Raw genomic sequence first — 24,113 nt, forward strand, 5'->3', positions numbered from 1 at the left:
ATGAAGAAGCACTTGTACAAGCCATACACCTCAATTATAAAAAACCGTTGGGACAAACATTTGCGTAAAGATCTTCATGCTGCTGCATATTGGTTAAATCCCGCTTTTCAATATGATGAGGAGAATTTTTGCCGGAAACCAGCAGTACATATGGCTGTTTTGGACTATATTGGGACAAAATATGATGGTGACAAAGAGAAGGTAATTAAGGAAACCCAATATTTTCGAGACCGTATTGGGAGCTTTGATAGAGAGCTTGCATTGTCAACAAGCACAACCACTCATCCAGGTGAGAAGTAATTAGTTTACTTTAATACTATATGTTGAGAATCTAGTCTTGGACTATATGTTTATGTTAATTAATATTAGATTATGTTGTGTTATGAAAATTAGATGAATGGTGGAAGTTGTGGGGTGTTGATGCTCCAAACTTGCAAAAATTGGCAATTAGAATCCTTAGCCAAACTTTCGCTTCTTCTGGATGTGAGCGTTGTTGGAGTTTATTTGACCAAATACACTCTAAGAGGAGAAATAGATTGGAGCATCAAAGGCTCAATGATCTTGTGTTTGTTCATCATAACTTGCGATTGAAACATAGGTAACTAAATGCTATATCTTGTCATTATATTAATTTTTTAAAAATCATTTATTTAATGTAATTGTTAGTTACTAATTATGTTCAAATTCCAATAATGAGCATGACATTTTATGATGCAGGCTTTACAACAAAAAGTTTAATTTTGACCCCATTGATTATGCAAGTATCGACAAAACTGATTTTTGGGTATTTGTGGAAGAGGAAGACCCATATCTTAATTATGAAGAGTTGGAGAATGCAATTTATGAAGAGGGTGCATATCCAGCAAGTGCAGGGCCTTCTTCTAATATTGAAGGTTAGTTTATATGTAAAAAAAATATAATAACCTATATTGATTTTCCTTTTATTTTTTTAAGCTTGTGTAAACATTATTATGATTTTTCTTTTTATTTTGTTCAACCTTGTGTATAGAATCTGTAGATGATAGCAGTGAGGTTGAAGGAATTGATTTGGGAACATTTGGACAACCTATTGGCCCTCCTCCTGGATTTCCAGGGAATGATGATGAGCATGATGATTTGGACATTGATGATTTATGATTTATGATAATTATGTTTGAACTTTGAAGTTATATTTTGTATTTTAGAGATAATTTCTGTCTTTTTGTAAGAAGGTTGGAAAACATTTCTATGTATTCTGTTTGTGTACTGTAACATTTTAGAGATAATTTCTATGTATTTTATATTTTGTATTATGTTTGTGTACTATAACTTGGAAAACATTATTATGAGAAACAAGGTTGTACACAATGTGTAGTTGTATTATGAGAATTTTTCTTGGTTGATTTCCTATGGTGTTTGGCTAAGAATTTCGTGTCCTATGTTATGTTTGCAATGAGGTTTTAATTGAATTTTTCTAGGTTCATTTTGGGTGATTGGTTGTGAAAATTCTGGGTTCATAGGGGCTGTTTTTGGTGATATATTCAGTGGGTTTTGCTGGGATTTTGGTTGTGAATTTTTCTGGGTTTATGGGGGCTGTTTTTGGTGATTGTTGTGAAAATTCTGGGTTCATGGGGGCTGTTTTGGGTGATTGATTGTGAAAATTCTAGGTTCATGGGGGCTGTTTTGGGTGATTGGTTGTGAAAGTTCTGGGTTCATGGGGGCTGTTTTTGGTGATATATTTAGTGGGTTTTGCTGGGATTTTGGTTGTGAATTTTTCTGGGTTCGTGGGGGCTGTTTTTGGTGATTGTTGTGAATTTTTCTGGGTTCATGGGGGCTGTTTTTGGTGTTTTGGTGTGATTGGTTGTGAATTCTGGGTTCATGGGGGCTGTTTTTGGTGATATATTCAGTGGGTTTTGCTGGGATTTTGGTTGTGAATTTTCTGGGTTCAAGGGGGCTGTTTTGGGTGATTGGTTGTGAAAATTCTGGGTTCATAGGGGCTGTTTTTGGTGATATATTCAGTGGGTTTTGCTGGGATTTTGGTTGTGTGGGAATTGTGAAAATTCTGGGTTCATGGGGGCTGTTTTGGGTGATTGATTGTGAAAATTCTAGGTTCATGGGGGCTGTTTTGGGTGATTGGTTGTGAAAGTTCTGGGTTCATGGGGGCTGTTTTTGGTGATATATTTAGTGGGTTTTGCTGGGATTTTGGTTGTGAATTTTTCTGGGTTCGTGGGGGCTGTTTTTGGTGATTGTTGTGAATTTTTCTGGGTTCATGGGGGCTGTTTTTGGTGATATATTCAGTGGGTTTTGCTAGGATTTTGGTTGTGAATTTTTCTGGGTTCATGGGGGCTGTTTTTGGTGATATATTCAGTGGGTTTTGCTGGGATTTTGGTTGTGAAATTTCTTGGGACTGGTTGGGATTTACAGAGGGATTTGGTTGGTTTTTTTGGGCTTTTTAAGGGTGTTTCATGAGGGTTCTTATGGTTAGTTTTGGAGTTGTTTTTCTGTTTCAAAAGGTATTGTGAGAATTTTTCTTGGTGTAGTTAATTATGGAAATATTAGTTGCAAAATTTATGCTATAAATGCTGCTTTACTATTTAGTGAAAGTTTCAACAATCATTAACTAAAAGACTCTGCACAGATACTTGGAAGTGGCTTTAAGTTTTCTAAATAAAAGTTTGTATACTTGTGGATGTAGGTTTTTATTATTAAAAGTTTTTTTTTTTAATAATATTTTAAACTTTAAGTTAAGCATTGTTTACACTCTTGGCAAACTGCAGCCTATTGAAACTCTGAACTCCCACTTATATTTTTAAGTGCTGTTTGAGGATTGCATTTTTTAAGAATAATGATTTCTCTCTTTTCTTAATTTATTTTCTCACATACTTGTAATTTGTAAATGCAGGCTTGACAAAATTATAACAATGTTCATTTGGATTGCACAACACAACTGAAATATAGGGGAATGTGAACAACATTTTCATTTTCTAAATGAATTAGACTATTCTAGTTAATTTTTTTATTTATTTATTAATTTAATGTTTTTATATATATTTAAAATAATTATTAAATTAATTATGATGTCATCACGGTTCGACCCCGGTTCGACCTCAAAACCCTTGAACCTCTCCCTTTTACGGTTCAATGAACGGTCTGGGTCTGAAAACCCTGTAAAAAATGGATTTGGATTGGAGTGCTTGAGAACTCGTAGCGTTGGCAAAGGCAAATTTTTTCAAATTTTTTTTTTTTTTTTTCCAATTTACTCGCTAGCTTTAATTCAACATAGGCATAGGCATTATAGCTAGAATGCATTTTGGCTACCAAAGTTCAATAGGGTATGTGGATTGAACTGTCAAGTGCAAATCTTCTCACTAGATCCTACATATCTAACCTTCATTTTTAATAATGAAAGAAGACAAATACTAACCTCTAGAATCTACTTAATGGTTGTATCAAATTATCAACAACAAATACATGTTTTTGTTGAGTCTAACACCTACCACTATTCAAACTTTTCAAAAACTTCAAATTTATCCTTCAGCACAAACCGCACTTAAAACTCTGTGTGCTCATTTTTTCAAAAACTGATTTGTGGTCAATTTAATTGCCATAATGTAGCCTCACAGTGATTGTACTGTCAATATGCATCAAGATAAATTGGATTTTTTTTAGAAAGTTTGGTAGCACTATATATATATATATATATTTGGGTAAGTGTTTATGCAGGGGATAGAAACCCTGAGTTGTTAGGTCACTAGGAGACCGGGTACCACCCGGGCCAAAAGGCTCGGTGGTTTGGTAGCACTATTTAGTAGTAGCTCAAACCTCAAGGATATAATAAATGTCCTTTATTGCCCACTTCTCCTTCCAAAAATGGAAAAATAGTGATGACTTGACAGACACTATCTCTCCATCATCTTAAATGGGAGAATATACCTTCAACCATCTTATAATAAGTAAGGGTGGCAAAATCAACCCAAACTTATTTGCCCACCTAAACTCACCTACTTAAATAAGACCCAAACCCACTCAATTATTAATTGGGTTAAATGGGTATTAACCCAATTAAACTCAATTAACATTAATGTTTATTGGGTTTTAATTGGGTACCCAAGTATACCTAATTATGATCTAACTATCATTTCTAAAATTACCAAAATACCCCCTCAACCTAAAAAAATGACCAAAATAACACAAACCTGAAAATGACAAAAATACCCCTAAAACCTAAAAAAAGACCAAAATACCCCCCTTAAACCTAAAAAATGACCAAAATACCCTCAAAACATGAAAATTACCAAAATAACCTCAAAACCTACAAAATGACCAAAATACCTCCGAAACCCAAAAAATAACCAAAATATCCCTCGAAACCTAAAAATTACCTGTAAAGTGGTGGGTTGTGCTAGCGGTATTGGACTGCTTCTTGTGGCACTAGACCCAAGTTTTCTAGATAAGGGAGTTGGGACCAGTCCAGTTGTAACTCAAGTTGGTCCGGCTTGTGCGCAAATTAGGCCAGGTTTGTCAGGAACGTGCTTGCGGCAGGCAAAACTGTTTCAAACAAGTTGTGACAGGCAGACATAATAATAAAAAAAATAAATAAAATATCTGGCCACTCAGTAAGAAATGACCGAACAACCCCAAAACACAACTACAACAATGATAATCACTTTTACAGAAGGAAAAGAACAGAACAAAAAATGAACAAGTATTTAATATGTATGGGTTAATCAAAATGTTAGGAAATCAACTAAAATTTGGTCCGCAGGAGCAAAGCCAGAGAGGTGAGAACGTTCTTTCTCAACGCAATTAATCTCTTAGGAAAAGTCCTACATTGGAGATTAACTATCCTGAGAGAAACGGACTTGAGTGGTTTATGCACAGAGGCCCCTTGTGATTTTCACAGAGAGCAGGACTTCCTGAGGGAGAGAGGGAATCAATCTACCGGTGCATGCCTGCCGTTCTAATTCTCACTTTTCTTTATTTCTGGTTGTTTTTCTTTCTTTCCTTCCCACTCATTTCTTTTTCTATTTCTTTGTTTTTCTTCCAAAATTCCTATTTCTTAGTTAAGGTTCCTGTTGTTACTCCGTTTTTCTATTCATGGTAAGACCCTTTTTTTATAGCGCCTGCCGTGACTGGATTTTACTGTTTTAGCCCTTAACCTCCTTTGTCTGGTTTGGGTGTACTAGTCGACCATCACTGTTTCGTCTATATTCCACCCCCATCACCAGACAAAGGAGGGTATTTTGTTTGCATGTCTGCTGTGGCACCCTTTCCCACTACGGTCTGGTTTTTTTCTCTCTCCCTACCTCTTATGGCATGCATCTAATGGTTCTAACTCAACTTGCTTCTTTTGCGTAGTAAACCATTCCAGCAGGACACTTCCCCGAAAGAGCCTGAGTCGGAACCTCAAAAATAGATTTTTCCCCTCTCCCCACCACCAAACCACGCCCTTTAAATCTCTGACCACCGACCTCACCATACTCTGTATTGGTTGGGTACAGGCTGGTGGTGCCTGGGCTTTGTGCGTGCCTTCTTTCCATATGTGTCCAAAATATGCCTGCTACCCATTCGTCTGCCGTGGTCTGGAGGCTTGCCTGCCGTCCGTTTTCTTTGACCTTTTATGTGGGATGCTTTTTGATTTCCTGCTCCTCTCAGGAGCTGGGCTTTATTTGATGATGGGTCTTACATTTCCTTGACCCACTTCTTGATTTCCCTCATTTCCTGCCATGTTGTTCTATTATTCCTGCTGTAATGATTCAATCCTGCCGGGCCTCTTTAGACCAGCCGTTTACTCTTTCCCCTAGTGGCTTGGTATGGCCACTGATTTTTTCCTACTTATAGGCTCTTATGTCCTTTTTGTCTTTCTTTTGAGCATTCTTGGCTCACTTGCTTTCTTTGAACTTCCTTGACCCTTTTACTAACTCTGCATTCCCATGGGTTTTTACTAACTTCATTGGGCGTCCCCGGCCCAATTATCTTATTCTCATTCTTGGGGTTCATGGGCCTGCCATAAACCCCTTACTTTCTTAGTGTGCATTACTTTAGGCTTGCGGCGGCCTTTTCTCACTTTTCTACATCATATACTGCCCATAGGTATGTTATTTCTCTCTTTCTGGGCTTCTTTAAGCCCACTTACCTCTTCGAGACCCATTTGTTTGTTTCATGGGCCTGTGGTCTACTATTCCTGCCGCTTGGGCCTAATGGTTTTTGCTATCTGTTCGCCAATTCTTTGTTGCCCTTGTTTTTGGGCTTTTCTTCTTTCTACCTGGATTCTCACAAATGGCCCTCAAGATTTAGCCCCTTGAACATATGAAACATTCCTGCAGTTCATATGTGAATGAAAAGACGTTTCTGTCCTCTTTCCTCTTTCTTTTCCTTCGCGGGCCTTTTTAAGCAGTGGACCCCTCTTTATGTATATATATTTTTTCTTTCTTCTCCTATCGCGAACTGGGTTGTCTCTTCGAATTTCCCAGTTTGGCAGTTATTCTTTAAGCATAACCGTCGTTTCATTAATTTCATCTCATTCTGATGGCTGACCCGTCGCCTTCCTCTGTGCCGTTATTAATGACCTGGGTATTTAAAGAGGAGTCCCTCTGCACATTAAACACAAACTCCTCCTTTTTCAAGAACACATTCTCTTCGTCTCCCTTTCTTCACTGTCTTTTTTCTTTTCAAACACTCATACCCATCTTCTCCGATCAAGCCTTCTTGCCATGGCACTAGTGAAAAGCCAAAGCTCTTCCCGCCGTAAAGGGAAAGAAGTCGCTTCCGATCCTCTAGCCATACCTGACATAGGTGAGGAGGCAGAGTATTCTGTGTCAGAGCATTCCGTTGGGGAAGAGGCACAGCGCGACCCTGACAGTGAATGCGCTCCTCTAATCGATCCGTGGTACAAAGTCCACCTTCACTTCCCAAAGGTTCCCGGTGACTATGCGCCGCCGCTGCCGAGTCACGTGTGGCTTGCCCTTTGCTGGTGAAACCCCGATGTCTCTTGGGCTCTATTAGCATCCTCAATCCCTGATCTAGCCATTCGCCAAGGCATCTCACTTCTCGTCCCCATCCACTTCGAATTCGGGTCGAGCACTGCCTTAGGTTGGAGAGAATGGGTAGATAATGAGTTATCTGATGTGGGTTTCATGGGGTTGTTGCAATGAGCCGGTGTCTTGAAAGCCATCGTCTCATCTCGCTGCCTGTTAAACTTCCAAGACCTTTACAACCTTCGACACTTAGTCCGACGGTGGTGTACTACCGCCCACACCTTATTTTTCTCGTGCGGTGAATTCATCGTTACCCTCGAAGACGTGGCCAATCAGTTACTCCTGCCTATTCTTGGTGATGTTGATCCTGCCACTCTATAATTTTCTTCGAAAGAAGAGGCTATTGAGGCCGAACTGAAGAAGAGGATGGCCGGGAAAGTCAAACTATCATACTGGGTTAGTTCTTCTTCTAAGTTCTCTGTAGCTGCCCGCCGCGCGGCTTTTGTTGCGTTTTGGCTTTGTAAATTTGTTTTTGGGTCCCACCCCTACTATGCCATAAAGCCTTTATACTTTCATTTAGCCAAAATATTTGCTGGGGTGAGCCTGCCGTTGACCCCCATGTTCTTGAAGCATCTATATGTCCAATTAGACATCCTGCGGAGTGACGAAAATCAGGCGAGATCCTATCATATAGTTACCTCTTCTGTCCACTGTACTATTCTGTAGCAGTTATTATTTGAGCATTGTGCCCAATATTTGATAAAGTGTAGACCTGCTCGTTTTGCTAGAGATAAGTACCAATCATGTCCGAGGGTAATCATTGATTTATACGATAGATTTGAGTCTGATTTTCCGCTAGCTTTCCACTGGTCTAGCTTGAAGCCTATTGGTTATTCTGTTGTTGAGTCTTTTGATGAAGGTGTGGTTTTTCTTGGAGGGCTTATAAAAATTTGGTTGCAAATTATACATGCATAGATTCTGCCATGGGTTTGTTTGTCGATACTGTTGGGACTACTACTCCCTTGGCTGATTTTGACAAGACGGGGATCACTTATCTAGCGGCTATTAACGCCGGATGGCTGCCTTACTTAGCCGATGAAGGCATCAGGTTCGTTCACTATCCTGCTAACCGAGTAAGAAGACAGTTTGTGATGTAGGACACAATTTACTATTTAAATATTGTAATTTATTATTTTTGGTATTTTTATGTAAAAAACGTTATTTTAGGTTTAGGTGATTTATTTCCTTGTTTTTAGGTGCATTTAATACTTTTTAGGTCAAGCTTTATTTCTGATATGATTATGTATCAATTAAGAGTTATTTTAGAATATATTTTCTTGTCTGTCAAGTTTTATGGAGCCCTTAAATATTCATTTAAGTCTGTAAACATTTTTCATATACCAATTGAATAAAAATAAGAAAAGGTGAGGCTTTGCTCTTCTTTTGGTTATTCAAGGACTGTGAACTTATCAAGAATTCTTCCTTGTGGCGTTCAAACTTTATAGTTTATACCATTGGTACGTGATTCAATTATAATCATTGGGTCAATGTGTTACTTATACCTTTGGTTCACATTATAAACGTTGGGTCAGGGTTTTCTATCAAAATCTGAATTTTAACTTTCTTAGGCAAGTATTCCAATATTTTTGCTGGGTCTCAAAACGTGTCGATTGAGGTTCGCAACATATTCCAATATTTTTGTTGGGTCTCAAAGCGTGTCTATTGAGGTTCGCATCAGTTTGGGTTAGATCAGGATATTCCCGATGATATTTCCTTCCTCATGGAGTCTCCTACTTCAGTTCGTCCCTTTTTGCGGCATACTGCTTTTGAATTTTGGAGGCAGCGTTTCAGTGCAGTTACAGTTCCTGGTTCACTATGGGAGGGCCTTTGCACTCCTCTTATGCATGATTATTGGCAAGCAGTGATGACTTCATTCTAAAATGAGCTAGTGGATAGCCGCAGCTTCTCTCTTATTCCTCCTGATGGGCTCAGTATGGTCATTTCGATTAACCCGCACTTGCTCCTACCTTCCAAGTCTGCTTTACCATATGCTAGAAATAGAACCGGTCAGCCATTTTCGAATGGGACGAAGAGAAAGAAGGATGGTATTGGCATGCTGGCGATAATCCCCCCGGTTGGGAGAAAAGGTTAAAGTGACAAATGTTCTTGCACCAAGTAAGAAAGCTCCTGCTAAGCTTAAATCTGCTAGTAAATCCAAGCCTGCACTCTATTGCCACCTACAGGTGCTCCCCTTACCAGCAGAACCCGAGGAAGCAAAAGAAAGACAACTCCTCATCCCGTGTTTGCTGCTGAGCGGAGGGTAAGTTATATATATATATTTTTTTAAATACCTCTTAACTTTCTTGCGGCGAACCTTGCTAACTTCCCCCATTTTTTCTTTTAGTCTAAGCATAAGGAGAACTTATCAGTCGCCCGTCCTATTCTACTTGATGAGCCCGAATCTGAAGTACATCTCTTTTCTTCTCTTTTTTTTTTCTTCGCACGTGCTCCCTCTGCCACATGTCTTTTGTTTGCCTCATATGGTTAATAGTTCCTTTAGTCTTCACATCCGTACTTATATTCCTCTTCCCCCTTTTTTTTAGGAGAAGCCCAAGCCTCTCTCCGTATATCGCCTTACTGTAGAGGAGAACTCCGCCTCCATGAGTGTACCTATGGAGAGCTTTTTTAATGGGGCCGATGTGGCATTTGCAACACCTACTCCCTCTACTGCTACACATAAGGTTCCTGCCAAAACTCCCACCCCTTCCATCGAGCCGGTACCTAGAGAAGAGGGTACTCATACTGAAGGGGTTGGTGAGACTACACCTTTTTCTGCTGAGACACCTACTCCTCCAAAGAGAGCCATTTCTCCTACTGCCGTTCAAACCAAGACTGCTTCCTCTGTTCTGCCACTTGTTATTTCCACCAGTGACCTCTTTGCGGCTCTCTGCCAAGATGCAAAGGACAGTGTTTCTCTGGTTGTTACTCCTTCTTCCATTTTCGGTTCCGATTTACGTGGTCCTGACACAGACTTGTCCTCTGAGGAGTTTGATGACATTCTTGAGGATCTTGATGATGCGCCCATCCTGAAGAAGAAAATTTATGATTCTGCCGAAGAGGAGAGTGCTCCACCCGAGCCTGATTTTATGGGTATGTGTCTTCTCTTCTTTTTTGTTAAGTTCACTTTTTTTTTTTTTTTTTTTTAATGTATTTGAGTTTCATCTGTATGCCTATCTCCCTGCTTGCAAAGACTTTTGAGGGGCCAGGAGTCGCAACAGGCGTAGGAATATTTTATTATTTATCAGATTTTTTCTATTAAATATTATACTTTTGGTTTTGATATGATTAAAAATTTGATTCACTGTAAGTAACTAATGAAAATTTATGAGGGAAAAAAAAAAGGAATTAGGATGCTTGTTTAAAAATCTCTCAAATCTCTCTCAAAAAAAAAAAAAAAAAAATCTCAAAAAAAAAGGATATCCTATATAAAAGATGTATGTTTGGCATAAGCCATATCCTATATCATAGCTTTCGAATTTCACAAGTTGAAATTCTAATCTATTTTTTTCTCAATCTTTTTTAAAATCTCAGATTTTTTCTATTAAATATTATACTTTTGGTTTTGATATGATTAAAAATTTGATTCACTGTAAGTAACTAATGAAAATTTATGAAGAAAAAAAAAAAGGAATTAGGATGCTTGTTTAAAAATCTCTCAAATCTCTCTCAAAAAAAAAAAAAAAAATCCCAAAAAAAGGATATCCTATATAAAAGATGTATGTTTGGCATAAGCCATATCCTATATCATAGCTTTAGAATTTCACAAGTTGAAATTCTAATCTATTTTTTCCTCAATCTTTTTTAAAATCTGAGTCTCAGCTTTTAAAAAATAATAATAACAAAACTAGCTTTCTTAAAAATAAGCTAATTTTTAGTTTGCATTTGATATTGATTATAAGATAACTTTTTGTTTATTTTAGAGTCTCACATTATTTTTTGTCTCAGCGTTATTTGAAATAATATAAATTTCATATTTTTGGAAATAAAGCTAATTTTTAGTTTTTTTTGGTCTCATATTATTCAAATAAACTATCATAAATAAAGAATTTCCAAGTAGACAAGTATAAAAGTTACCAAAAATTATAACTTTCGTTAAATACCATACAAATAAGCTACCGACAACTATGGGTACCCAATGGTACATACAACTTTAGAGAGGTTTTATTATTGTTACTATAAATACCTAGGTTTTAAATTGCCTTTTACCAAAATCATTAATAAATTTACTTCTTTTTTTAGGTGGGATTTGATCTGAATCTCTTATTTTACTCTAAGGGATTTTAATAACCACAAATTTTTATTATTATTAAAAGTTAGAATTTAAGAGAGATATTGAGATTTTACATTAAAGAGGAAGGTGTAATTTTGCTTTTTAGAAAATAAAAAAAATCTAAAAAATAAGATGTACAATTTTTTATACATTATATTAGATTTAAATAAGGTTTTTTTTTTTTTTTTTTGAGAAGAGATTTAAATAAGTTGATTGATGACAATTTTGGCGTTAGTGATTGGACCATTAGCCATTGATCATGATCAGGAAGGCAGCACAAAGGGTGATGTTGATATCCCATACATGACGTACGTGCCATGGCCTATCAATTTCCATGATTACTACATCCTAAAAAAAAAAAAAAAAAAAAAAAAAATTCCATGGTTACTATAAAGCCACACCTCCCTAGCAGGGGTGAAGGTAAGTACAAGGGTGGGCCCCCCACATTTTATTTTTATTTTTTTATATATGTATATCATTATTTTATTTTTTTAAAATTTAGTCTAAAAAATAAGAATTATCCTCTAAGAATTTGAATTAATCTAATGATACTCTTAAAAAAAATAATTGGTTTAATAGTTACAGGATATAACTTTATTTTTTGTAATTTTATTTTTTTGTTATAAAATACATTTTTATATTTGTTAAATATTTGATAAAATTTGATATCAAACATGTTTGAATTTATCTTTTTCAATCCGTTATGTGACGATTAACAAATTATTGACTCATTAAAAAAATATTGTCACTAAAACTACAGATGAAATGTATTTTTAGTTACTACATAATAAGTTAGAGTAAGATAATTTTAAATATATTTTTGAAAATTTCATTAATTGAATTGAAAATATAAAATTTGATAATTTATATTTCAAATGAAATTTTTTTAGAATTTTACAATGAAAATGAAAAAATTAGATTTTATTTTATGACTATCAAACATAATTTTAATTGAAAATATTAAATATATATATATATATTTTTTTTGACGAGCTTGCTTTGATAAATATATCAGTGCTAACTTGTATCAAATAAAAATTCTTCGCTTTGTCCCTGCTCCTACCAAGCAAACCCCACACTGATTTTGCCTAAACGTGAGTTGAGAGTCTTAACTTCTTTTAGAGCTGTGGATATGGCTGGGAAACTCATGAAAGCAGTGCAGTACAATGGCTATGGCGAAGGACCTGATGGCTTACAGGTCATTCTATTTCTACTTCATATTTCAAGTTTTATTTTTTATTGAAATAAAATAATGAGTGGATTCCAGTTAGATTAATAGTTTGAATTAGTTTACATTAAAAATTGATGGGTATTTTTGGATTATGATAAATAAATAAAAATCGTCATAAAGTAAAACTAATAAGTTGAAATTTTACTATATCTTAAAAAAAATAATAATAAAAAGAAGAAGAAGAAGGTTTTTTAGTGATACTTAGTTAGTGCGTACATGTGGGAGGGTCAAGACGTAACCAAAAGTTATATAGTTCTGAATTAGGTTTTGAATTAGATAGTTTCATGGAATCATAATTGAATTTGGGCGGAGACCCAGTTGATAATTTTGTGAGATTCAGGTTGAAGAAATGGCTTCATGTTTCTTGTGTTTGTTTTCCTTTTAATTGTACATAAGGGTTGTTTTTTGGAGAATGAAAATAGTTTTTGTTATTTTTCTTAAATTTTAAGGATTTGGCTGTCATTCTTTTAAACTTATAACATCTACTCCATGATAATTGCTTTTATGTCAAGATACCAATTAGTTTTGAGTGTAGGCAAGATTCAAACCAAAGTCCCGCATTGGGCAAATTAGTTTGGGTTTACTTATAAAAGGTTGTACCTAGTGCAAAGAACTCAAATCTGTATACAAAAATCTTATTGATGTAGAAGGCTAGATGGGTAATGGATTACAGTTTCAGCATAGATAATTCTTTGTAAAGATAGACAGTGAGAAAATCACTTGTAGTACCATGGAAAACCAAAATGTCTGCATTTGAATATCAGGACCTTCTATTATGTGATTGTTTGATTTACTAAAATCTTCAAATCTTCAAATTTTGTTTCTAGTTGATATGAAGTTTTAGATCAATTTTTAGGTTGTATAGGCAATAAGGTGAGTTGTCTTTGGCACTTTACTACTTGATTTACAATGCAATAAAGCCATTGAAAATTTGACATGGCCTTATTAAGATCACATGACTACTTCAACTGAATCTTTTGTGAATTTGAGAATTTCATGCTTGTCTCAGCATGCTGAAGTACCAATTCCCACTCCCAAAAACAATGATCTAATTTGAGCCCAAATGGGAAGGTAGTTGATATTATTCTTGGCCCTAGTGCCCTGGTGACTTTTGCCCTGAAGAAACTTACATTGTCCAAGAAGCAATTGGTGCCACTAATACTAATTCCCAAGAGTGAGAACCTCCAATATCTTGTTAACTTGGTCAAGGAAGGGAAGCTCAAGACAATAATTGACTCAAAATATCCCCTGGGCAAGGCCAAAGATGCTTGGGCTAAGAGTATTGATGGCCACGCAACTGGGAAGATCATTGTGGAGCCTTAGGCATACGTAATATGCCCTGAATTTCTGAAGTTGATGTAATACAATAATAAGATTAGTTAAGGGCCATGCATTTAGAGCTGTGTAAAACAATGCATCTGGGGATGTTTGGTTTTACCTTGTAATTAAGTTCCTTCGATCTGATTATGCAAAATGATGATGTTTAGGTTATATGTTCTTGCTGTGGCTTTGGTCATGTTTGTTATTTAATACAGAATCTCTCACATTGTTTCACTGGGACAGTGGGAGTGTGGGACCTTGGCATGTCAATACAAACACAGAATTGAAACACAAAAGTAGTAGTTAGCAACAATTGTAGAGAAGGATCCTGCTAAATCATGTAGCAATTGGAAACCTTTTAAAATACTTCAATATCACTAAAAAAGGTTTAAACCTTTTTTTAGTGATATTGTAGTTAGTACAAATTTTACTATATATAAGTCTTACAAATTTAGATAATATCTAAATACTGAAATGTAACATTTATTGTTGTCATGCTCCTTTGGAGCCATATTAATGTATAAGTCTTACAAGTTTTTATATTTTTTAATATCTCTACTATGGGTTAATACGTTTTGGTGTTGTGTTTTTTGAGTTTCCCAAGTCATCTCTCTTCTTCTTATAACTTTAGTTTGATTTTTGTTTGAATTTATATCAAAACACAATTTACGTGGTTATGTATTTGAATGTGCCTATCAATTATTTGAGTAATATCTATTTTTTTTAGAGAGAGTTTTAACCTATGGCGTTCGTTCTTGATGATAGCTTTTTATCATTAGACCAAGACACCAATTGTAATTATGTGATAAGTTTTGATTATCATGATAATTTCTTATGAAAATAAGAGATTTGAATAATAAACTTGAAACTTAAAAATTCTAGTTGTACCAAAATAAATTAGGAAAATATAATGTATAATAATAATAGTTAGAACAATATGGATCACTTTATAAAAGAATAAAATCAATAAAAAATACCAAAAATAATAAAACTATATATTTGTAAAAATTAAGAGAAAAAAGTTACTTTTAGAAATTGTTTAATTTTTAGAGAAAACAAAATATCTACAATTAAATTTAGAAAATAAATTATGCATCATATCACATCTCAAAATAATTATATATTCGTTTGCATCATGTGAAACTTTGCAACTTCTTTTTTTGGGTAAAAGTTTGCAACTAGCATTACTAATTTATATAGAATATATATGTTCAACAAGTTGGTCAAATGATACCGTTAGCAAAACACACAAATGGTGTAGTTGCATTCAAGGTATGTTTGGTTAGGTGGATTTAAGGGAGGAGAGAGAGAGAGAGAGAGAGAGAGAACATTGTTGATGGGTGTTTGGTTGGAGGAGGGTGAGGGAAAAAAATTGGTGGGGGCCCAATGTTTTCTCCCTAAATCTACAAAAATGTTTTCTTTTTAAAATTTGGAGAAACTGAGTGGGGATTCTAAATCTCTTCATCCAGTTCCTCCACTATATGTGTGTGTGTATATATATATATATTTGTGGGCACGTTGCCTCTTCTTTCTTTCTTTTTTTTTTTAGTTTTTTTTTTTTTTTGTTTAACTAAACATGATTTTTATTTTTTAGTAAATTTGGGGTGATTACTTTTTTTTTTTTTTTTTGGTTGTTTGTCACCTTTTTGTTTTAATTGGGTATCATTTTTTAACAATGATATATGAGTAAATTTATACAAATTCATTTTTTCCATTTCTCCACTTTTCCACTTCCAATCAAACAAAAAGGAGAGAAATTAAAATATTTTCTATCCTCCCATTTTTCCATCTTTTCACATTTCCACCATTTTCTATCCTCTCACTTTTCTACTCTTCCAACCAAACGAAATCTTAATGATCAATATGATGCGATTAGTTCTTCAACAAAAGAGAGACAAACAACACCTTTCTATAATAAGAGTTTAGGACAGCTTAGGCCACATGTTCATTTCATATTGGTTCCAGAATTCACGGAATTATTTGTAACTAAGGTTGTGTTTGAAAACTTGGATGATTTGGATTTAGATTTAATCAAGGGATTTCAAATCCATTGATTTTAGGAGTTATTTCAAATCCAAATTTTAAAGGTTTAAAATCCTTGGTGGATTTGTCAAATCCAAATTCTTGATCTTTTTTAAACTTCTTAAACAAATTATTTGAATTTTAATCACCCAAATTCAAATGTCCAAATCTTGTCATCCAAACACCGACATAAAAGTTTTTTTTTTTTTAATGGAAGATTAATCGTTAAAGTAACCTGACCTCTCCAATGTCTAGTTCACAGTAACTATAAGAGGATAATTGTATTTGTTCAATCTTTCAATGAGAATCAGTTATAAAATTCCTCACAAAAAAACTAAATCCCTCTTCATTTTCTCTTGCTCTATTTCCTTTTCTTTATTCTCTGTTTTCCATTTCTGTCTTAGTCTTTAGTAGCTTTTCAATTCTGAATTATGAAATTCCGTTTTCAATATAATCAAGTAGTACTGGTGATTGGGGCAACAAGCAAAGAGCTAACAGAAACTTCAAAGCATCAATTCATCAGTATATTCCCTTTTAATGGACTCCACTCGATACAGAGTTGATAGCTGGGGATAAAAGGGAGACGTGTGTTTTCTGAAGAAGCCAAATTAAGAGTAGATACAATCTGTTTTTAGTGTTTTTTTCACTAGGACTTATGTCAACAAGTTTTGAAATTTTGCCTTTTCACTAGGAGTTTAATTAAAGGAGGATAGTTTCAAATGAAGCATTGTAAGATTGCTTGGGCTGCTAAAATCTACCGTATATGGCTGCTAAGAAACACAAGGATTCATAGTGGCAAACCGGCAATGTCAAAGATTGAAGACATTTTCGAGCCATTAGAGATGATATTTAGAGGAGGGTTGGTTTTCGTTAAAAAGAAGAAGAACTGCATTTGGTATAGTCCAGAGTTGCATATGGAACCAAGAAAGCAAACTAATCCGACAGCTTGTTGGCAATTAGCATGTTATTCTAATTTACTCAGTTTTACGGATCTCTCTGAACAATTTACTTATACCAATATCATCTAAACTGCATTTTCAGATTTTGTTTCAAATCCAGGACACAATATATATAGATTCACAGTAGCTGGCATCACAACTACAAATATTCAAGAAAATTAGCTTAAGATTGTGTCCTGCTTACAAACCAGAATGCCAAATTGTATTTGGCCACCAAAGACGTTAGGGACTCTTCAGTTAAGCCAATGGTATTAGAAAGCTAATTCAAACGCACAGTAGGTGTAACCCAGGTTGGTCGAGAATAAAAACGTGGTTTGTCCTTACCGAATGGAAGGGGCTGCATAACCCTGCTTGCCATGTCAAACACTCCCACATCATAGCCTCCATATGCCACTCCAGGGTACATTTGCCAATCCCAATGGTCATCTGTGAAGTAGATGCTATTACTTTTGCTAGGGATAGTGCTTGTAGGAAAGCACCAGGAGTTGCCATCCCCAACAAAAACAGCATGATCTTTCAAGTCTGTCACTTCCTCCCAAGCTGATGCACTAAAGTTGAACTTGTAGACCAAAAAAGATACAGTCTCGTGCCTCCTCTCTGAAGAAATATAAAATCCGTAACGAAAAACCCCGAAAAGATTGTCCAATGATTCCACCAAATATAGTTTTTGGGGTTCACATACACCTTCTGGATGGGGAGAAATAACATGTACCTCAGCTGACAGAGGAGAATCAAGTTCGAAGCGTACCAGCATGCCCTTCTCACAAAGTCCATACATTTGACCATTAAAACATGCAACATCTTTGAATTTCATGTTGTTTGGATTGGTAACAAAAGCCCACTCACCTCGTCCCCTTCTGTTCAAAGTTGCTCCTCCTCCTCCCACTCTAGCAAAAGCCAAGAGATTCATGGGCCCGAAAATTGCAACGACAAGGAACAACAACTCATTGGAAGGCTCCTTGAAGAGAGTGAATTTGTTTACAAGGCGAAACCACTCTTCTCTAGCAGCCTGTCTTCGAATTGTGTTTAGCGGTGGAAGAGCAATGCGTACCCTTTTCATAAGGTGCACAAGGTGAGTCTCATAGTCAGGACCCAATGTTACAACCCAACCATGCGGAGATCCCCAACAACGTTTTCCGCAGACTTCAGATAGTCGTAATTGATAACGATTGCTATCGCAGAGACTAAAGAAACCTCGCTTGTCAGTGGATGGTGTCTCGGAAAGCATCAGCCAAGGAAGCTGAGGCCTTCTACTAATGCTCAAACAAGCAGAACGCCATGGTTTGGAAACCCCTGCAGCCGCTACGAAATCTTTGAATGTATGTAGTCGATTTACAATATCACCAACAACATCTAGGGGGAGTTGGGACCTTTCATTGGAGTCTAACCTAATATTTAAGGTTACAATATTAGACGAAAGACAGTCAGCTAGAAATCTTTCTCTACGTCGACTAATTAGATTTACAATATCATGAACGACATCTAGGGGGAGCAGGGACCTATCATGGGAGTCTAACCTTATATTCAAGGTTACAATAGAAGAAGAACGATGAACTAGAGATCTTTCCCAATCTAAGGGTAATAATTCTAGTAAGAAAATAGAAGACCCAATTATCAACAATGTTGCCGAACACTCATCCAATGAAATGCCTGGGGTCAGAACTGTCAAGATAAACCAAATTACCAAAAGCATACCGATGAGCCTTAAAGATTTACCAAAACGGAGATTTAGAGTGATGGAACTAACATTACTTGTCGAAAAGAAAGGAAAGATACAAAGAAAAAAGAAACAAAAAAGAAGAAAAAGGAAACAAAACAGAAACAAAGAGAAAAGAAAGAGAGGAAAAAGATAGAGAGAGAGTGATGGAATTAAGCAGCTAACAGTATAATGATCAACTAGAGATCTTTCTATACGAGACTTGATAATAGGTATGTATGGACCAAATGCAAGTCTGTCAATGGAAATCAACGAAATGACCAAACGAATAATATTGGGGTTCCTTAAAGAAATACCATGACGGCGATTAATTAGACCATCATATAATAAATAAGGTAAAGCATTGACTGACCTCATCATGGAATTCAATGTGTTACCTAAAGACCATGAAAATTGAAAGCATCAAAACAAAGCCGATCACTATCGCAATTAACTCCTAATAATGCCCATATTTTTTGAGTCTACGTTGAGAATGAGATTAGTTTGGAAAATAAATAAGTAAAGTGAGGCTTTCATCTGTAAAAGTAATTTGACAATTCAACCCAAATAAAACAAAAATACTCTGAAGATGAGTCTCGTTACAGGGTAGAGATCAAGGGTTTGTTTGGATAGAACTTATTTTGTTGAAACTGAAAACTGAAAACACTGTAGCAAAATAATTTTTAAATATATGAATAGTACCGTGGGACCCATTTTTAATGAAAAAATTGATAAAAAATGAAATTTGTGGGTCCGTAAACAGTGCACGAATGCACTGTTCATGGAAAACTGGTCAAATGTTGCGGTTACTGTTTATGTACAGTACATAAACAGTAGCCGCTTGTGAGGAGGAAAACGCGTGAAAAAAAAAAAAAGAGAAAACACAGAAATGGAAACGCAATGCAACAGACGTGAACCCAAACACACACCAAGAATTGGAAAACTATACAGTGCTATGATTTTGGGCGGCTAGGGGCCCAATATTTTTGTCATTCGGCCAATCACAAGTTACCTTCGCACCCAAGTTTTCCGCTCTAGTTTAGCAACACAAACAAAACAAAACAAAACAAAAATATTTCTTTTCTGTATTTTTTTTTTTTAGAGCACTAGCCTTTGCCGAACCATGCCAGAAACTAATAAAATACACAAAAAAAAACCATACTCTAAAAGAACGCTCTTTTGTTTTTTGTTTTTCTCTACAAATTATTTGAGCAACAATGGTTAGACAATGTTTTAATTTCTTCCACTTTTATAAATTTCTCACAGAAAATATTTGACACGGCTAGGACTACAACATGATATCTTCCAAACTGAACGGTGATATTCGTTTGTAAAAGTTTTGTAAAAAAATCCATACTATCTCTGGCTTTTTCCATATGGATATAGTTTAAGATTATTTATATTATAAAAACGAGTTCTTACAGTTACATGAACGACTCCACACACACACACACAAAAGAAAAAGAAAAAGAAAAAGAAAAAGAGAGAGAGAGAGTCCACCGTTAAATAAATGGAGATTTTAGCACTTCATGGGAAGGAAGAAATTTGCCTGGAAAAAAGGCACTTCAATTATGTTGTCACCACTTATCAACAGACAACAATTTTTGTTTTTAATTTTGGCTTCTTTATTTTCCCATCAAACCGACTCAGAATTTTATTTTTTGATCATTCAATAAATTTATAAAAATAAAAATTAATAATAATAATCAATTATCAATGTATATCTAATCTAATCTAATACTATATATAAAAGCAAAAGATTTCTCCTACAATTAAGGTTGTTTTGACATATAGGAAAAGTGTCCTAAATTTCAGCCATGTTTACAATTAAGAAGTGAAAAATTATACCCTTTTGACAACGTTAAATAGTTAAAATGGCCAAATAACACATTTTTTTAAAAAATATGTGGGGATTTACCATTGTTTCAGAAATAAACAGCAATCTATCACTATTTAGGAACTCAAGCTCTACTAAAATTTTCCACCGTATCAGTGGCTAAGCTGGATAATTTTAATTATAAAATGCCACCTTGAACTTGAGGTCAGGAAACTCGAGTTGCATGTTGACATTACTCAAGGTCTGGAAGCTCGAGTTCCTTAAACTCGAGTACCATGTAAGTAGTAAACTACACAATACTCAAGTTCCTTAAACACGAGTACTATGTAGTTATATACCAACATTCCGTAGGATCCCATCTCCCTTTCACCAACTCTTTCTAGTAGATGCAGCCCAGCCTGTGAGTAGTTCTACAACTCAGTCTCTTCCTCCGATCTCACCTGAAATAGAAATTCCACATTTGTAACTTAATTTGTCTCCTATCAACAAATTTGATCCATTGATTTAATACCAAAAGGTATGATTCTTAAGTGGCCGTTTGGGTTAGTTTAAATTTTGTTGAGAACCTTGATGCAAAAATGCAGGGAAGCATATAAAAGATACAGACACTCGACAACATTATGTACACATTGAACTCTCTGCATTTTTGCCATATGTAGAAGTAAAGAAAAATCCAAAATAATATAACTATGAAGTGTTCTTTTTTTTTTTTTTTTTTGGAATAAATAATCATGTCTACATCAATATGCTTGTACTACTACACGTATGTTATATATGGTGAAGGTATGACCTGTTTTTTTTAATGGATAAAAAGTTCTCTTTCTTTTTTATATGTAATGAGGTCTCTGCTTTATTGGTCACATTGATTTCACCTTCTAATTCAGGGTTTGATTATTTTCTATTCTTTAAAGTTTAATTTGTTTGTCTCTCTCTGCCAATCACCCCCTTTCTCAAAAAAATTTGCTGTTGCTGGAGTGGACTTAACTAACAAACTTTTTATTACATGTATAGAAATTGATTGATAAAATACCTGAATGTTTTTTTCTTTTTCTAGAATCTAACTTTGCAAAATTTCCATTTTGCAGGTCTATTACGTGGACTTGTTTATTTCTTCTTACAGTATATAAAAGATCGGTAAGGCTCTTATCAAAAAAAAAAAAAAGATCGGTAAGGCCCAATAATTTGGCTCCGGGTTTTCTTCCTTTTTTCAATTTTGTATCAACTTATTTTTTATTTTTATGTAATGTACTTTTTGTGAAAAAATAGGAGCAAGCGTGGGCAAGAAAAGCTAAGGTCTTTCCCTTATAGATGAGAGCTATTTTATTCTTGGTCTCAAGTTTTTAAATAATTCTTTGAATTGTCTATATAAAATATTTTTGTAAAAATGCTCTCTAATTTTATAAAGAACATTCTGATTTGCTTGATCAGAGTTGGGACATATGTAGTCTGATTTGAATCTAACAAGCATATGTTAGAGGTTTGTGATGTTACCTTCTTAGTTCTTAGTGCCCATATGTTATTTTTTTGAAAGTAGAGGAGACACCTAGGATTACAACGATTAGTCTTTTGCGACAAGGACCAATTATAAGGCACCTTAATGAATTTATGTGCTTCAAGTTGAAGACACCACAAAGTTGAAGACCAAAATGAATTTGGTGAAGGTTGTGAAACTGTTGATTCCTTATAAGTTGTAACTTAACAAATTTTATCCTAGAGTGATGATGCCTTAATTGTTCTCTATGTGTGTTTAATTTGATATCCTTATTGGGCACATTATTACTAGAGGCATAAGCATAAGTCTAATGAGAGTTTCCTGATCACCAACAGAACTTTTGTCTAGACGAAATGTAGTTTTCTTTTTTCTTAATATGCATGTATTTAAATGCATTTCTACTTTTAGGTTTCTGCTTTGTATTTGCCTTGGAGAGGCATTAAGTAGAGTTCAATATTGCAATTGCTATGAATTTAGTGATGGTATTAACTTTTTTTTTTTTTAATACAAGATAAAATTTCTACTCTAACCTAATCTAAGTGTATATGTGGGTGAAGCTCCCTAATTTAGTGATTGACATGTGATTACTTTTGTCCAACATTTAGTTGATCTATTCTAATATTATTTATTCACCTTTGTCTTTGCATATCAGAGCACATTGAAGATGCTACTCTTTACCTTGATGCTGCATCAATATAAAGTTTCCAATTTGTTGGGGCATTTCATGTGTTGCTGGACTTGGGAGTTTGTGTTGTTTGCAGTTTGGAGAGCATGTGTTTTGTTGACACAGTAAGCTACTTGTGTCATGTATATCTTGAAATATCTTTTATTGTTTCTTTCAATCTCCTATGGATAAGATTAAATGACTTCACATGTAGATACCGTATTTTGTCTGCGTCGATTTGTGTGTCAGATTTCGAAAATTCCAAAAATATTAGCTTTCTTCCAAGGGGCCGTGGAAACACCTATATTGATGTGGCATAACCCGTTCGAGCATTAGAGGACTAAAAGTGCCATTTTAGGTCAAATTGACCAAAATGCCCCTGGTCAACCTTGGGTTGACCGAAAGTCAAAGTTGGTCAAAATCATCCAAAAACAACATTTTTCATGTTTCTACATCAAACCCTAGCTACTCAGTAATTTTCATCAACTTTGACGAAGTTTGACTCGAGGTTGACTCCTGAGGGCACTAAAAATCGTAATTTTGTTCCGATCATTAGAATGGGTTGAGACCAATATCATTGCAAAGATTATTGAATTCCTTTTCCAACGACTATTCATGGGTTGAAATCTAAGTTAAAACAGTTGAGATATCCTGAATATTGTGCAAAGCGCGTTAGCTCACTTCCCAAAGCCATAACTTTTGATCCGACCATTGGAATTTCAATTACTTTAGTTTTTTGGAAACTAGACATCAATATCTTTCTAGGGGCACTAAGATAAGCTCAATCTAAGTCCGAAAAGACCTTTAAATATGCATCCAAAGTTAAACTGGGGAAGAAGCCAAGATTGCTGATATTAGCATCGGACCCAACGGCCACTAAAGGCCTACGAGACCAGAAGCTGAAGGGTCATTTTAGGCCTATAAATATGCCTAGACCCCCTTCAGATAAAAAAAAAAAAAAGATTTTGGGCATTTTGGAGCACTTTTCTAGGTAGATTCCCCTCTCTTTTCCTCTCTAAATTCTCTCTTTTTCCTCTCCTTGGTCTTAGGACCTTGGATTTGAGGTTTTAAGGGTGTAAATGTAGCTTTTTAGTTACAACCTATATCATTTACTTTATCTTACTTTATAACATGCTTTATTGCTCTCCTTAGTATATCTCTTGCTTTATCTTGCTTCCTAACATGTTTTATAGCTTTTCTAGCATGTCTCCTTGCTTTCTATCATGTTTTATCATTTTGATGATGTTGGCCTAGCCTTATTGAGTTATGATATGTCTAAATACTATGTTTGTGCTTAGATCCATGTGCCTAGGTGTTTTTTGTCATGCTTATACTTAGATCTTTATGTTGATGTGCCCCTTGCCATGTTCATGTGTCCAAATCTACATGTTGGTTGTTATGCTATGTGCTTCTATAGCCTTTGTGTCTCTTGATTTGTCTCTTTCTTGCGTTTTGGCCCTTTAAGTAGGGTACAGATTTAGATCTTGTGGCATAGGCCTTCATCCATACACCTAGGCTTATATCAAAAGGTTTGGATCATTTCCTTTATGCATGTGTATGCTTGCTTGCTTCTATACCTTATATCCATGTTTGCCTACCTAGATCA

At 35.2% G+C, this 24,113-nt stretch overlaps 1 protein-coding gene and 1 long non-coding RNA gene across 2 annotated transcripts; one reads left to right on the forward strand and one right to left on the reverse strand.

The window, feature by feature from the left end:
- The first annotated feature begins 12,313 nt into the window (after positions 1 to 12,313).
- On the forward strand, positions 12,314 to 14,044 carry LOC115959717. The gene is made up of 2 exons (XR_004084971.1): positions 12,314 to 12,484; positions 13,527 to 14,044. It is a non-coding gene; the product is annotated as an uncharacterized LOC115959717 (long non-coding RNA).
- Positions 14,045 to 17,077: 3,033 nt separating this feature from the next.
- Positions 17,078 to 24,095, reverse strand: LOC115961937. Its single transcript, XM_031080826.1, has 2 exons — positions 24,085 to 24,095; positions 17,078 to 18,206 (listed from the first exon to the last, which is right to left on the reverse strand). The coding sequence occupies exons 1-2, from the start codon at positions 24,093 to 24,095 to the stop codon at positions 17,078 to 17,080; spliced, it is 1,140 nt and encodes a 379-aa protein (XP_030936686.1).
- Between the last annotated feature and the right edge of the window lie 18 nt (positions 24,096 to 24,113).

The sequence above is a fragment of the Quercus lobata genome, chromosome 9, assembly GCF_001633185.2.
Source record: "Quercus lobata isolate SW786 chromosome 9, ValleyOak3.0 Primary Assembly, whole genome shotgun sequence".
Classification (NCBI taxonomy): domain Eukaryota; kingdom Viridiplantae; phylum Streptophyta; class Magnoliopsida; order Fagales; family Fagaceae; genus Quercus; species Quercus lobata.